The following is a 17053-nucleotide window of genomic DNA, read 5'->3' on the forward strand; positions in this document are numbered from 1 at the left end:
GAAAAATTAAATTATAGCCCATGACGCCTATGGAATATTTTGAAAGAATGAAAGCCCCTCAAAATTTATTGGTTTTTATTTAATAAATTAAAAAGATTAAAAATAATAGTCTTTAATCTCTTTCGCAAAGGAAATAAGACGGGGGCTAACCCCGTTTTACACATTTTCGAGGTAGGAGACAATTTAATCCCTCATAATTGACGGATTTTGAAATGACGTTTTAGCGCGCGACACTACAGGTACACTCTGTTTGAAAAGTCTTCGACAGCTGAAATTTTTGCCCTCTTTTTAATTCTGCTAAAAAACTATAATAGATAGTTCGATGAAACCAATTGCAACTTTTATTTATTTTCCAATATCTTTCGTTATTTATTGGTTTCGTCCGCCAAAAATTAATAGTTTGGCGGGAACCGTCAAAACTCATTTTTGACAACTTTTTAAATATTGGTTCTACGGCACTGACTCGTGCGTTTTTGAATTCACAATGGTCGATTCATATTTAGAAAGTGAAAAAATTATCCCTCTACAACCAACGGTTGAGAAGTTATAGCGTTTCCAAACTTTCCTCGAAACTAGGAAACACCTAAAATTCATCAAGCGATTATAAATAACGCAACTTCGATGACAATTTGGAAACGCGATAACTTCTCAACCGTTGGTTGTAGAGGGATAATTTTTCCACTTTCTAAATATGAACCGACCATTGTGAATTCAAAAACGCACGAGTCAGTGCCGTAGAACCAATATTTAAACAGTTGTCAAAAATGAGTTTCGACGGTTCCCGCCAAACTATTAATTTTTGGCGGACGAAACCGATAAATAACGAAAGATATTGGAAAATAAATAAAAGTTGCAATTGGTTTCATCGAGCTATCTATTATAGTTTTCTAGCAGAATTAAAAAGAGGGCAAAAATTTCAGCTGTCGAAGACTTTTCAAACAGAGTGTACATGTCTTGGGCACACAGCCTTCTTTGCGTGCTTTTTTGACCATAACATGTAGAGGTATTTTCACGCGCAAAATGAATTTTAAAAGCCGTCAATAGTTTAAATCCTTAGCTTCCACAAAGCGGTTTTACACGTTCAAAAAAGCGTTGTGAAGATCTACACGATTTCGAATAACGCGAAAGGTTTAATCTCTTTTCTCAGGTGTACACGTTTTTGCGTAGAGCGTGTCTGCTCGGTTTTTTAAGGGAGGCTTTAATCGAAACCGGTTTACGTGTATGTGGTTCACGTTTTCCTCACGCTTGCCTAATCTTTTAATTTTTCCCTCTCAAATTCCTCGCGTAGAAGCACGACAACCGCCAATTCATTATTTCGTTCCCTCTGCTTCCCCCGTTTACGTTTCTAGTGACGGTGCTACTGTTAGTAGTAAAACATCTCGGTGAAGACGCCCCTCTTTCGGACTACCTCTACTCTGTGGCTTCGTAGTCGGCGTCTCGTCTGCCTGGTGCTTTCATTTTCGGTGTTCGTTCGCCGTCGTCGAAATACGTGACTGTTCCTGTCCTCTGAACAAGTAGTAAAAGTTGGAAACTTAAATAAAATGTCTCTCGACGAGGTAAATATATTTTCTTGTGAACTTAAAATTAACCGTGTCTGAATTTAAAGGCGTAAGATCGGAGCCGGCGTCGAACTAAGTAGCGAAGGAATTTTGTTGGGATGGGTCATGGGGACGATCGGATTTTCATAACTTAAACCATTTTGGTCAATTTTTATGTAAGATCATAGCTCAACACATTTTGTTGTAATATTTTACATTTCGTAGATGAAGTCGTCAACGACATTAATTTTACTTGTGTTTTAAAGGCGCTAAATTTTATACATGTATATAATGAGTGAATTTACCTTTACTTTAAAGACGCTGATATCATTTAACGTGTATACGTATTACGTTTATACCTGTATATAATACTGTGCAAGTTCATTTTTAACCATCATTAAATGGAAGTTAAATATTTTGCAGCAATTCAACCAAGCTGCCGAAAGCATCAAAAACCTCAAAAGTAGGCCAACCGACGAGGAATTGCTGGAAATATATGGCCTTTTCAAACAAGCTACCATCGGAGACGTTAATACAAGTGAGAAAATGTCCTTTTCCCTTTTTTTTCAGTTGCCTCGGGCACTTTTCTTTAACGATATAATAAACACTTAAGGAAATTGACTCTTAGCTGCGCGAATTAATTTCGAAATAGGTTTTTGCTGGAAAACAAAACATTGCCGAAATTATTGGGCTTTGGCCATTAATGTAGTCTAAATTCCCTAGTATTTTAGGTGACGGTGTTTTTATTTGCCTAATAACACTGGCCTTTTGCTTAAATTATTGGTAAGACATCTAGGCTTAATAATGTGTTGGGAAAACGAAGCGAGTTAATTGTGTGTGACGCATTTCCTATCACGGACTATAATTTTTGGAGCTCGCCACTTCCCGACCTCGGGAAATTTTGGCGTTTTTCCCCCTACAGTTTTCGTATTCTAGGCGCCACGTAGACCTAGTCGTATATAACGTAAACAAATCTTATAGCCATCGTTTTAGCGAGGAAAACTGTGACCAAAAGCGGAACTCTAAGACCGATTACCTTCAATGGTTAACGTCGAGTTAGCCCTTTCTTCGCAGATAAAAATCTCTCGGATATTTATTCGATTCCCCATGATAAACGCCCTCATCGCGTGCTGAAATAGTTATTGTTTCGAGCGATTACCGGTTCATCTCACCGTATCGAATATATTGAACAATACCCGCAATACTTCTACTTCGAAACGCCTAATTGCCCTCTGACATCTTTTTAGGTAGACCAGGTCTATTAGACCCCAAAGGAAAAGCTAAATGGGACGCCTGGGAGAAGAAGAAAGGTATTGAAGTTTGAGGAGCTGACGCGGTTTCTTAATTTCTTTAACATCTAATGCTTTTCTCATCGAAACTCGCAGGTACTTCTCAAGATGACGCCAAGAAAGCTTACATTGAGAAGGCCAACGCTTTGAAAGCCAGACTCGGCTGACATTAAATGATATTTTTAAAAATATTTCCTATTATTTTGTTACGTAATTTACAATAAAACCAATTATATAAGTGTATATCCACCGATGGTTTCGTGGAGCAATATTAAACTAAATATTTCGGCTTAAAAAACTGAATATTCAACGATTTATCCTATTTTCTTTCGCAGAAATTACAAAAATTCGCGAAAACGTTTTAAGTCAAACTTCAAATTTTATAATTTTTTTGGTACTTTCATGGAAATAAATAAATAATTCTTTGAAGGTTTTTATTTTTATTGAAACAACCGGTTACATATAGCTAATAGTTAAAATGACCTATGAATGTATTTGAAAAGTAAACTGAAGTAGGAATATAATAAACGAATATTACTGAAATATAAAGTCGTTAGGCCAGTTGATTATGATAAAATAATTTGTCCGGTGCTATCGAATCCGGCCTTCTGAGTACCGTGCTTTACAGTGAAACCCTCAGCGTGTGACTGAAGTCGTTTATCACCTTGTCTCACGAAAAGCAACCGCTCTGGGTTGTTGCCAGCGGACATGTGGGCGTTTTCTGTGGACACCGAGACGTTACCCGAAGAGGGTGACATTCGTAGAGCCAGTTGACCTATGTCCCTGGATACCCTAACATCGCCATCGGCTGCTTGCTTAATTCGGACGCCGGCAATAGTCCAGGCCTTTAAAAACTTTAATTTTGAGATTATTTGTCTTTCTGGTACACATTAAATAATTATACTTCGTCTCCGTGTTCGTAACTGCGATAAAAATGCCTTCTTAAACTTGAGAAACAGTCGTCGACCATCTCTGAGCCGTGCGTTGACCCTGTGTAAAAAAGATCCACTGAAATGTCTCGGTTCATATCCCTGAAGCGTTCCGTGGTAGTTTTTGTTCCAGATGCGTCCACGAGGTAGATGAGACTATTTTTTAGAGCGGTGAAAACAACCCCTCGCTTGGAAATTTTCGCAGAGATATCGCTGCATTGCAAGTGAACCGTTTCGTTTTCTAAGAGCGCTTTTCCGTGTTGATGAGCTAAACTCATATTACGTCCGTCGCTGCTCAATGCTACGACCGTTCCTGTCGAGTAATTGATGAGTCTAATTGCTTTGTCGATTGTCAGATCCACACGCATTTGTTGGCGTAAATAAACCGAAATGGTTCCGTAAATGGTAACTAAAGGACCGGCGTAGGATCCGTCGGTTATACCATCAGATGGCGAACCTACAGATGATTTAGTGGTAGGGGATTTTTCTGGAGTAGAACAAGATCTAGGGAAACCTGTAAATTAGCTTTCGTTACTTATATTTAGCTCAATGAGATGGCAAAGTAAGGATTTTGTATTTGATTTAGGTTTACCGAAACATTCGTCATTATTATCGGAAGATTGGTTGCTGGGCACTTTCCGAATAGAAGTTTCTGAGTCATCGCGATTGGCCGATGAATTAGTTGGGACGTAATGGGCGTAATGACTTGTCCTATATTGACCGCCACTGACCCATTCTTCTGGAATGCGTCCTGGATTAGGCGGGTAGTAGTAATAATACGAAGTGCCATTTTCATATGGGTCGCGAGAAATTCCTAGAGATGAGTCGTAGGAGTCATAGAAATAACGCTGCCACAATGTGGCCAAGTATGCAGGATATGAGCTGGAACAATCTAGCCAATTATTGTTCTGGTAATGGTAGAATGCATAGGGATTTAAGTCATCCGTCGTCAAAACTCGCTCGTAGTCAATATTTGGAAAACAAATGTTTTCCACTCGTTGTCTTCCAACCCACGACATTTTAAAAGCTTTTTATTCAAAGCTATATACGGTATTTCCTTTAGATACAAATATTAAAAGTCCAAGTTTTAGTAACGTTAGGCCTTGTAACCTTTTGAAAATTCCTTAACAACGGAAATTGTTTTAAAGCGCGTGATGCCTCTCGACACATTCGCGCGCTCTCTTTGAACTAGTATTACGTCAGCGAAGATGATTTTGAAGGGATAGTGTTTATTTCTCTTACCGATTGGTGGCGCTCTGCGAAAGATGGTATCACAGTGCCGATTTAAACAATATGGTTGGAAAGAAAAAAGTTAAAAGATCTCGACATATTAGTTATAAAACTTTAATAAGGATTTTTATTACGATATACAAAATTTTTCTTAATTATAGAATTATTTTTTAAAGATTTATCAGTAACCAAATTTTTTTCCCAAATACAAATTACTCCATCTTCACCACCTGTTACAAAAACATTATCTCTTTCACAAATACACCTCACTACATCTTTATGGCCTCTGTCTAACCTCTTCCATGGGTCTATTGTTATTTTTTTGTCCTTTCCTGAACTAGATACATTCCATAGCTGAAGCACGCCCTCATTGTTTCCACTAGCTAATAAACCTATGGCATGATTTGAACTGTCCGTAGGCTGGACAATATCAATAAAGTAGTCAACAGGAATACTGTAGTCCTTAGAGGCGTTTTCTCTATCAAATGAAGTTAATTTTTCAATTTCTTGGTGATCCCACAATTGTACATCTTCATTGTGAGTAATACACAACAGGTAATCTCCAACCAACCATTTTGATTTTGCTATTGTTTTTTCAGAATTTAAAGTTTTTAAAAGAGCTTCATCTTCATTAGATTGCGTCAAGTCCATGATATTAATCAAACCATCAGACCCGGATGACATTAAAATATTATTTTTTGAAGGGTGATATTCTACATTTAATATGTCATCCGTATGACATTCCCAGTATCCACCAAGTATTTTTGAAGAACGACAATCCCAAAACAACAAATACGCTTCTGAACCAACGAGATCAGTTCCTGCCACAATAAATCTTTCATCTTGGCTGATGTCAAAGCAATTAATGGCTTTAACTTTGGAAATCTCTGGATCTTTGTAAGTTCTTGAAACTACGGAGTTGTTTTCTCTTAAATCCCAAAGTTTTATATTTCCTTCTTCAGTAGAACAATACAAATTATTGGGATTGTTGTTCGAAAACTTAACTGCAGTAACTGGCAAAGATTTTTTCAGATTAAGGATGGAAATAGATTTTAGCGATTCCATTCTCATAATTTCAATGCTGGTCCTACTGTGCACGGCTGCTATTAAAGGACTTTGGGCATCATTGTTTAAATCTATGTTAGTAATGTAAATAGTATCACCATCTTTTCCTTTTAAATCTCGTTTTATTTGGACATTGAGAGACATTTCTATCAACTTAATCAAACTTGAAATTAGAAACTAGTAAAACTCTTTGGACTAAATAAAATGTACTATGGCGTTAATTTCGCCGTTAAAAATGCCATGCGCTCCAGCAGTACCAGTGCTTCCACTTCCAAAAGATCATTTTACCCAGACATCAGTGATGTCAAATCGCCAAATTGAAATTTCCCTCACAGGGACTTAAAATTTCCCTTTTTGACCAAAATTTTCCCTAGTTTCTTTATTAGCCTTCAGAAAGTGATATTTAATACATAGCGCCTTCTCGGTAACCAATATTAAACTATAATTTATAATTTACTATTTATCTTAATACATTTCATTGCTTTATATGTAATAGAATAATTAGCTGAAAAACAGTACGTTATTACACAAAATAACATTTTTTTTACTTTTCCCCATTAGTTTAATCAACAGAGTTAGATGACTAGAAACTAGAAATTATTAGATTAATTTTAATTGGTTACATAATTTCTAACACTGCACGCGACCACAGTCACCATTCCGAGGAGCAGACGAGTCCTCGATAATACGAAAAAGTGGAAAGCAAAATTGCAGGGGTGCCAGGTTAATAGAAAACAATAAGCTTTCTTGCTAAAATTACTCTCTTTTAATATTTTCATAAAATTAAATCAATTATTTTAAATATTGTAATTATTTAAATTAGTAACTTCACTTTAAAATCACCCTACGTGGAATTTCCCTAGATTTCGCAAATTTTTAGCCTGATTTCCCTTTTCCCTTTTTGGATTTTTAGGGGTAAAAATTTCCCTAGAAATAAGCTGAAAAATACCCACTTTCAAATTTCAAAAATACCCTTAAAATTCCCTATTATAATCAAACAATAATATACCAAGGACAGTCTAATAAATGGAGGAAAAAGTAGGCAGATTTTCGACGACCTACAACGTCCACTCATTTCGGCGGTACAATGTAAACAAACCGTTGCGTCATAGTAGATCGTTTCGTCAGTGATTTCGTCTGCTATTATTTTATTCGCGAAGGCTTAGTGATGTGGGACGTTAAGTTAGCTTATTTAAGCTGTTAATTTCAAGATAATTTCTTTTCATTATCAATAATTGAAATGAATCAAACAAAAAAGAATGAAATAGTTAGAAGACAGCTGTGCTCACCTACCCAAAAAGTAAAAAAGAAGGCAGCAAGTACTAGTCAAGTAGACTCTCCTTGAATATACCCACTTTCACCCATTTTAAATTCAAAAATGCAATGAAAATTCCCATAAAAAAACAACGATTTAAAAAAATGTAGTTTAATTATCACAGTTTTTTCTTTAATTTTTATAAAGAAAAATACACTAATATTAATGCAAGCATATGTAACATAATTACTCATAAATATGCTACCAAAGATAATTTAGACTCGTACCCTAGATTCGAAATCACTATTTCGCGCGTTGCCGATAGCGTTTACTCACTTCCCGCCGGAACTGAGAAAAAATTCGCTCCATGGTTTGCGTCTTACCGCAACTACGGCCAACTTCGATCACGCGCTGCCACGATAGCGCGGCAGCGCGTGATCGAAGTTGGACTTGCCGCAACCGCTGGAGCCCGATTTTTCTGAGGTCATATGCCGGAAAAGGGTAAACGCTTCGTAACAAAATCGTCAATGTGAAAGCTCTCAGTATTCGAATCTAGGGTACGAGTTTAAATTATCTTTGATGCTACTAGCTCTATTTCTTCACTAACGGTTTGTTTCACAGATATTGCGTCATCCATACCTTACGTCATATTTGATGTCATATTTAACGTCATCGAACCTCAAATGCCGATTATGCCGTCGCACAATTAGCTCTACATCTGATAAACCGCCGGCCATTATTTTAGTAAACAAAGCGATTTGAACAACCAAGGCTTAGGAGCTAAAATGAACTACAGTTCTGTTAATGTAATTAATTTGGAAATTAAGGAAGTTCTCGGAGACTCACGTTCTAAAATAAATTTTCATTGTCAAATAAAAGAAGCAAGTTTATTGGAAAAAATAGTTGAAATTCAGGTTGGGCTTTTCTGGCGCATCTACAGATTCTTTTGAGCCTAGGCCTAACTCTTCTAGGCTTGATATGTGTTTTAATAACGCTGGTGGAATATTCCACTTCGACTACTTGTTCCATTTTCGGAAAGCGATCACTTAATGGTCATTTTCCCCAACCTTTTATTTTTCTAAACAACTCATTATTGAACTTTAATATAAATTTCAATAAAGCTACATTGGGCTGACTAAAATTCCGACACCAAAAATTCCTGACTAAAATTCCGACACCAAAAATTCCTGACTAAAATTCCGACACCAAAAATTCCTGACTAAAATTCCGACACCAAAAATTCCTGACGTATAGCGTTTTCCATTGGGATCGCTCTTGGTCACGTGCCTTCATCGGTGTCTGCTAGGTGTCAATTCCGTATTTTATGTTAGGCTTAGACGCCCCGAAATTTATCTAGACCTTTATATACATTTCTTATATCTATGGTTGAGAGAGCCAAAAAAAGTTGATCCGTAACTCGAGACAGACCAGTTTTGAGTGGTCGGCGAGCGAGTGATTTCGCCAATGGAGGACGCAACTCGCACTCGGAGCAGGTTTTTTCTACCCAATGGAAAACGAAAAAAAAATTAGGAGTAGTCCGCGATCGCTCGGACCAGGCCAATGTAAAACGCTATAAAATTCAGACACCTTCTCAATTTAGAGGTTTTCCATTGGCTTAAATACATATGTTAGTAGCCAATAGTGTGACTCCCAAAATTACTAGGATGAATAAAAAGATTAAAATCTAACGTAGTCCACCTTTTTACTGGTTCGTGGTGAAACAAACCGTTAGTGAAGATTTTTGAATGGAATAAAGGTATAGTGGTATACTTATGAGTAATTATGTTACATATGATGCAAGGGTTAATGGTAGGTATGCAATTCGCTTCTTTTTTTTAGTCTATTGTGACGTGCGGGACAATTCAGTTCTCTCGTCCATTTGAATAATCAGGGCGATATACAGGGCCGGCTCAAGTAATTTTTTTCACCCGTGCAAGGGGTATTTTTGGCGCCCCTGTTATTTTGAAACTAACTTAAACTACCCCCCCCCCTGTAAAACAAATTACCAGCATGTCCGTGTTATAAATTTACGGTTTTCATAACAATAAATAATCCCTTTAATCACTTTCTAAATACTAAAAACATACTTAATACCTTCTTTATGGTACATAGCCATTTTACATGGAGCTTGAAACACTAGGTAAGGTGGCAAGACAAGTATACCTTAAGTACATTAATTTAAATGTCCATACTGAATAGTATCAGTGCCAAAAAACACTTCCAAAACAGCGACCGTGTCGGCCTGACCAATGAATATAAAGCCCCAGGAATGGAAGGACTGATATTATTGGCCGCGTGTTTTGGTTGCGCTAGAAACTTCCGGTAAAGCAAATCAGAGTAACCGGAAACGGTTAACGCAACCCGGTCTCTCTTTAAAAACGAGAGGCGCAAAAGTTCTAAGTGCTACCAGAATTGGCGCTCTCTTCTCCCGCAGGAGTTGTTGGCGACGTGATACACCGCAAAGGTCTCGGAGACCAGGACTTCCTTCAATTCACGCTGCCGGTTCTCCCCTAACCACCTAGACTGCCCCCCCCCCTCGCACCTGCCTAGCGATCGGCAAAGTGGATACTGAAGCTATTTCCGCTGAACTCCAGTTACTGTGCCTCCCAAACCAGGATATGTGTGACAAGTGGGACACTTTTAAGGCTACCCTCTCTGAGGCGGTCTTACGTCACACCCTTCACGCAACATCTCATACAGATTCGGTGTCCCCCTCCTCCCCCTCGGTTTGCCCCCTGTGGAAGATATCACAATCTCAAGCACGGGAATCGTAACGCTCCTTCAGCAGCTAAATCCCCATAAAGCGCCAGAGCCCGATGGACTTCACCCGGCAATCCTGAAACGTTGCGCGGGACCGCTGGCCTCTCCGGTGGCGGACATGATTGCTTGCTCGCTCCCCACAGCCACACTCCCCCAGGACTGGAAGCGAGCCAACGTGACGCCGATTCCAAAGGGAGGGCCCCCAGATGATCCTGAGGAATACAGACAAATCTCCCGGTTGGCCCAACTCCTAAAGGTTGCTGAGCACGTTGTCACCTCCTTCGTCACCACCCACTTGGAGCTCCATAAAGCCATTACTCCAGCCCAGCACGGCTTCCGCTGTGGTTACAGTACCGAAACCAATCTCCTCTCCTGCGTGGACGCTTGGTCTACCGGTCTGGAGACCGCCCCCCCCCCCAAGTTGATGTGGTCTTCCTAGACTTCAGAAAGGCATTTGACACGGTGCCTCTTCAGCTTCTTCTTTCGAAACTACATAACTACGGCGTACGCGGCCCCACTCTACGGTGGCTAGCCTCCTACCTGGAGGGGCGTGAGTTCCGTGTAGTCCTTCCTGGTGCCGAGTCAGATTGGTATGCCGTCACTTCAGGCGTACCACAGGGCTCAGTACTTGTCAATGACGTAGGCTCTGGTGTATTCTCTCGTTTGTCCATTTACGCCAACGACGTCACCCTGTCTCTAGCAATTTGCTGTCCTGGCGATCACGAAACCCTGCAGCTGGACCTCGACCAAATCATGCTCTGGAGCTGCCACTGGAAGCTGAAACTAAACTCCAAAAAATGCAAAGTGCTAAGCCTTCACCGCCCAGGGTTTAAACCCACCTCCTTCGGGTACCAAGTTGAAGGCACGGCCATCGATCACGTTCAAGGTTTCAAGTATCTCGGTGTTACTTTTACTTCAACGCTCTCCTGGGATGTCCACGTTTCTATGATTGTCTCTAGGGCCCACCGAGCTCTCGGCTTCCTCAGCCGAACCCTCCACGGCTGCTCCTTTCCCACGAAAGCATCGGCCATATAAAAACCTACGTCACTGCGATTTTGGAGTACTGCTCAGATGTGTGAACCCCACACACCACGACGGAAACCCACAAACTCGAAATGGTTCAACGAAAGGCCGTCCGTTTTGCCACATCGGTCGCGTACTCGTGGGACATCAGTATCTCAAAAGTACTTAAGAATGTTAACTGGCCCACTCTCGCGTCGCGTCGCCGCATCAAACGTCTTGTGGCGATCAACTCCATCATCCATAAAGCGAATGCGGCGCTTTCACCAATCGCGCATACAATATCATCGTGGATGCGTGCCCCCCGTGGTTTTAAAACCGGCCAATCCTATGCTATCCCCTATCTGAAAACTAAGCTTCGGAAGCACGCATTTGTTCCCTCCTCCATCAAGGACTGGAACTCTCTCCCGGACCACCTGAAGTCCCTCCCAAACCGCGTAAACTTCACACGTGAAATATCTCGGTCAGCTCTAAGCTGACCTTCTCTTTTACTCTGACGTGGTGAGCATCGCCTTTTGTCGGAATTAAAATACTTCAAAACTTTAGAACTTTAATATATGTGAAATAAAAGAATTAAGTTTACGAAGAACCCGTGATTTAAAGATAATAATTATGTTTATTTTTATTTTTAACTATCGGTTTGTCCTTAGTAAACTTAATTATTTTTTCCTTACATTAATTGCTTTAACATCTTAATTAAACCACTATTTTGCGGGATTTTTTTAAGGCCTACACTTATGGACTTTTTCAAAGCTGTCTCTGGCTTTTCTGCTTCAACGGCTTCTCTTAATTTCCTTTTTTTATAAAAAGAACCAGAATGCTTCTTTATCTCGGACATCTTAATTCAATTCAACGTGACTCTAATTAATATCTATCTAACTAAAACTAATAAATGGCTTTCTGCGCGTGCTCGTAAAATAGAATTAAGTGACTAACTGTAACCACGGACACACGACAGAATAAATCGTAACGATAGACTGCTTCGGAACTAGCCATCGAAAACGGTTTAAATGCATTTTAGAAGATTGAATGCCGGTTCATAAGAGCCTAAAAAACAAATAGAATTTTCGAAGATGGCCTGCTAGTTTATTTATCATAAAGCTGGATAAACGACAACATACATTGAAGTACTGTATTCCTTTGGGCTTCCTTCTATTCTTGTAGTATCGCCCAATCACTTTTTCTTCTTCATATTATACATGTATACCCTGGTTTCTAATGAAAATACCAGGAAAATGCTTTATCCGTCAGAACTATCCACTGTTATTTTATGGATAATTTAAAGTAAATAGTAGAGAAAAAACGTTCCTCGACAATGTTGGACATTTTCGTTGGGAATTAGCTAAAGATTTTTCGAATTATGTTATGCTTTCATTAAAATTTTTATAAACTAATCCAATTCTTGGTAAACCAAAAAGGCGTGCCCGGCCCTTCCGCCGCCCCTGCTCACGGACCGGTATATTTCCGCGCATATCCAGCATTTCTTTGGTACCCTAAGCGGAGACATCTTCCTCTTTCCCATAGCGGCTGGCTTATGAAAACCGCAACGCATCTACGTAATCTTTACGTTTCATGGTGTAGATTACGTCATCTTTAGTGAGTCATTTTTAAATTACGTCATTTTTATAGATTACGTCATTTTGGGGTTTAGAGCCAGAAATATTATTCCGTAGCTCAAAGAGAATCGGGATGGCTAGTCACGAGGATCTCAACACCGTAACCGGTCGGCTAGAAACGTTCAAGCAATGGGACAACGTACACGTGAAAAAAGAGGACTTGGCCCACGCCGGACTTTTCGCCGTAGACTCGGACGGCATAGTCGAATGCTACCTCTGCCACGGACAGTTAGGCAGTTGGGAAACCGGCGACGTACCCCAAGCGGAACACGACAAATTTTATCCCAACTGTCCGTCACCCGCCGCTTTGGAGGGCCAAGATATCCCGCCATCCGAACAATACATCTCCGGCGGACCCACAACCACCCCCGAGGGACACGGCGACGACGTAATCGTAACTCTTACCATCAAACGCCTCGAGGTAGAACATTTAATGAAAATGCTCGTAAAAACGCTAATTTCAGATGGTTCGTTTCAACCCTTTGAGTGAACTTCGGTATATACCCTACGAAGATCGACGTAATTACCATGATATAAATAAAATACATTTCCAAAGACGTATTTTCAATGTAAATCGTATTATACAGCCTGTACTCGAAAAATATATAAATAAAACCATATAATTTGTATACACTCTGCTCTTTTTTTCCAAAACACTTTTACTGATGACCGCCCCGCTATTGGGGCCCGAAAGTGTTTGAAAGTGTTTGTCCGCGGAAACCCTTTGAACTAATTATTACCAACTCGAAAGACAGGGGCCAGACATTCACTATGACGGATAGGTTTTGACGGACCTATTTAAACGGTTTATAGCTGTTTGCATAACATCGTGTCAGTCCACACCACCTGCCGAATAGGGAGATCATCTATTGACCTACAATGGGGGGGGGTTACCAACTAGGTTTTATGAGGGGTTATAACATCGTAAATCATCTAACCTATTGACCTCGTAAATCAGCTAACCTTTTGACCTGCCGAAAATGTACGCAAAATGGGGGGGGAATGGGGGTGCATGCTTACCCCCACAGGGGCCCGTTTCACCCCCCGTTTCCCCCACCCGCAGGGGCCCCCTATCGGCAGACGCACCCACTTATCTCTAATATGATATTTTTAATACGAAACAAATAACGAAATACGTGGAATTTTTAGCGTTAAATAAGCTTAGAACGTATTTCGTTATTTGTTTCTTATTACAAGGAGCGTTCGCCATCATTTAACCAAGATTTAACGATAGTAATCGGGTTTTTCCGTTTCAAAATCAAGCGATTATTAATAACGCAACTTCGACAGTGATCCAACAACATATTTAATTAAAGGCTGGTTTAAAATTGTGGTAACCATTATTATAAACAATTTCTAACGCATATAGCTTTTTAAAAGCTTTAGCGTATAAAAAAGGATATTCTTAAAACCACTTGCCAAGTTGTCCTAGAAATTTCTTTTTTTTAAACCGGCCTTTATATAATTATATTTTCCATGTTGTTGAATCGCTGTCGAAGCTGCGTTATTAATAATCGCTGGATGCATTTTAGGTGTTTCCTAGTTTCGACGAAAGTTTGTGAACGCGATAACTTCTCAACCGTTGGTTGTAGAGGGATAATTTTTCCACTTTCTCAATATGAATCAACCATTGTGAATTCAAAAACGCGCGAGTCAGTGCCGTAGAACAAATATTTAAAAAGTTGTCAAATATGAGTTTTGACGGTACCCGCCTAAACTATTAATTTTTGGCAGACGAAACCGATAAATAACGAAAGATATTGGAAAATAAATAATAGTTGCAATTGGTTTCATCGATCTATCTATTATAGTTTTCTAGCAGAATTAAAAAGAGGGCAAAAATTTCACCTGTCGAAGACTTTTTAAACAGAGTGTACCTAACGTTATAACTTTGTAAAGGACATTCGCCAAAGCTGTTTTTTAGAAAAACACCGTAACTTGACAAGCGTTGGTGGCTGAGTGGTTAGAGTAAATCTCTTGCACGAGGCAGACCCGGGTTCGATTCACGGCCTGCGCCAATAAGTCGCACATTGATAATAAGACGAATACCGTTGAGAGGTTGCATAACACTCAGCACTCGGTCCGTCCCAAAGTCATTAAGAAGAAGTTGGAGAGAAAACGCCCGTACAAACACAACAGACTCAACATCCACAACCTTCATAACACAAACACTACAAACTCAACACTCACAACCGGCATAACACAAACTCAACATTCACAACCTAACGAAATATCCAATCAAGCTGAATTAAAACTGTCGCGACGGTGAGCGTTGACGAACAAAAGACCAACCAAACCCAACCGCAAAATCAATCCGTTAACGCTTACCGTCACACGGTGGTTTTGCCAACCCTTCGAGAAACTGCAGAAATTTCGAGAAACTGCAGTGATTACCCTTTGCCCCGAAAATGCGAACGCGTTCGCAGGCCAGACAGACAGACACGGTGGTTATATAACCATTCCTAGGGTACAAAGTCCCCTCGGAGAGGTAAAAACAGTGAGAAGAGAGCTGAATTCAAAGTTCCAAAGTGATGTTTAGGTATAATAAACACAAAACAAAACCAATGGCGTATACATAATACCACTAAAAAAGGCCAGTGATGTTGCTATTATTTTTCTAACACAACATATCAGAATTAAACAGGTAAGTTACTTTGGTTTTTAATGTGGTCTTTTATGATCTCATAATGTATTCATTGTTTAACAATCTGCTTGCCGGAGCCACAGTTAACGCTTAAATACAAATGCGCTTACTTATTTAGCTTAAAAACTCGCAGAGATGTATTGACTAGTAAGAAATTTAAAACAACGATAGTGCGTGAGATAAATAAGGTTATATTTTAAAAACCAAACTCGTTTCGGAAACTTTTTTGTTCAGTCATCTAAAACTAGTTGCTCTTATTTAAAAACAATATTTTTATTTTATCTCATATCGTTGTTTTTAGATTCTCGAAACATTTTGGATTGATTTGTTTTTACTATCATCAACAATCTTTAAAATAAACGATAATTTCCTTTTACTCAAGTGGAAGAAAATTTATTAAATAGTCATTTGACGTTTGGTCCATTTGCCAGTTTTACGGCCGCATTCTAGTTACCTATGAGATTTCTATGGGTGTAGAGGGAGTAATCTAGCTTATATAGAAAATTCGTCTGCTTAAATTTCGTTTCACGAAAACATGACGGGCTTTGAACATCTTCACATATGGCCAGCTTTTAATAACGAAAATCCAATTATTAAATGCTATTTAATGACTTTAAAAGTTGCTTGTAGACTTAGGCCTAAGGTGGTGTCTAGCTAATTATTATTATTATTAAATAAGTAAGAAAAATGAGTCATATATTGATGACCGCACCACCGGTCGCCATCTTAAAAACAGCCAACACGGAACGAAAAAATGCTCAACAGGGTCAACAACACCAGTCATCATCGTTGAAGACCCTGAACAATCATTAGAAGTTAATCCTCAGTTTAGTACTCGTGCTCCCTATACGATTGGGGAGTACAAGTAGAAATAAAAATGTATACAAGACTGTAGTCAGTGTTAATAGGATAGACTCTCCGTTTTCCATACCTAGTCAGATAAGTGATATTTGGTCCCAGAGAAGAGATAGTAGACCCATAAATGTTACAAATGTTAAAGTGCAAGATCAATCAATTGAACCTACGGCTCAATGTGGAGCCCATGCTTCTTCGAAGGTCGGAGAGTATGAACGAATTAACTGTAAAAATATTTTTAAAAGTGTTTTCCCCCCAAATCCCCTAGTGTTTCTAGTGTTTCTATGTCTAGTCAGACGAATGTTTTCTATACCTCAAAGGTAACTAGTGATAGTACATAATGTACAAGTGATAAGTACCCTGGTAATTCTTTGATAATTCATTCCCAACATGACTCTAATACTCCCTCTAAGGTAGAGGAACAATTTCTAAATAATGTTAGTAAAAGTGTTGTTAAGAGTGTATATACGAATGTTAATACCTTATTTCCTCCAATCGCAGCTAACTTGCCTACCTGTTTTGATCTGGCGTCCACCTCCCAACTTCCTACTGTTTTTGTACCTAGCCAATTTAATAGTCATTGCCCCCCTATGGTATCTAGAGTGCGTACAAATCTTAGAGTTCGGAGGGGACGGGATAGTCGTCAACGTAAGAAAAGCCGCTCTTTATATATAGGTCTTTTGAACATCCAAGGTGGTAGTGTAATTAAATGGGCGGAGGCTGGGGAGGAATTTCGCGATGGGAGATACGATATGTTACTGTTGACGGAAACCCACCTACGTGATGGCCAGCTTCCTCCAATTGCCGAGGGACTGTGTTGGGCAGGTTTGAATCGTAAAGATAAAGCCAAGA

At 39.3% G+C, this 17053-nt stretch overlaps 3 protein-coding genes across 4 annotated transcripts; 1 reads left to right on the forward strand and 2 right to left on the reverse strand.

Moving 5' to 3' along the window:
- The first annotated feature begins 1333 nt into the window (after nt 1-1333).
- Nucleotides 1334-3256, forward strand: LOC149932590 (acyl-CoA-binding protein-like). Its single transcript, XM_090155433.1, has 4 exons — nt 1334-1556; nt 1962-2076; nt 2786-2848; nt 2924-3256. Exons 1-4 carry the CDS (start codon nt 1542-1544, stop codon nt 2992-2994), a joined length of 264 nt encoding a protein of 87 aa, XP_090011559.1. The 5' UTR covers nt 1334-1541; the 3' UTR covers nt 2995-3256.
- Nucleotides 3252-4923, reverse strand: LOC149932591 (uncharacterized). Of its 2 annotated transcripts, none has more exons than XM_090155430.1 (3): nt 4349-4923; nt 3732-4270; nt 3252-3681 (listed from the first exon to the last, which is right to left on the reverse strand). In XM_090155430.1, the coding sequence occupies exons 1-3, from the start codon at nt 4773-4775 to the stop codon at nt 3394-3396; spliced, it is 1254 nt and encodes a 417-aa protein (XP_090011556.1). In that variant the 5' UTR covers nt 4776-4923; the 3' UTR covers nt 3252-3393. The 2 variants fall into 2 exon arrangements, with proteins under 2 accessions (XP_090011556.1, XP_090011557.1); XM_090155431.1 differs by having other exon boundaries at nt 3252-3672; nt 4349-4921.
- A 161-nt stretch (nt 4924-5084) lies between these two features.
- On the reverse strand, nt 5085-6266 carry LOC149932592 (WD repeat-containing protein 89). The gene has a single exon (XM_090155432.1). It carries the CDS (start codon nt 6193-6195, stop codon nt 5101-5103), a length of 1095 nt encoding a protein of 364 aa, XP_090011558.1. The 5' UTR covers nt 6196-6266; the 3' UTR covers nt 5085-5100.
- Nucleotides 6267-17053: the final 10787 nt, after the last annotated feature.

Source organism: Leiobunum rupestre, chromosome 8 (genome assembly GCF_980474605.1).
Source record: "Leiobunum rupestre chromosome 8, qqLeiRupe1.1.hap1, whole genome shotgun sequence".
In the NCBI taxonomy this organism is placed as follows: Eukaryota; Metazoa; Arthropoda; class Arachnida; order Opiliones; family Sclerosomatidae; genus Leiobunum; species Leiobunum rupestre.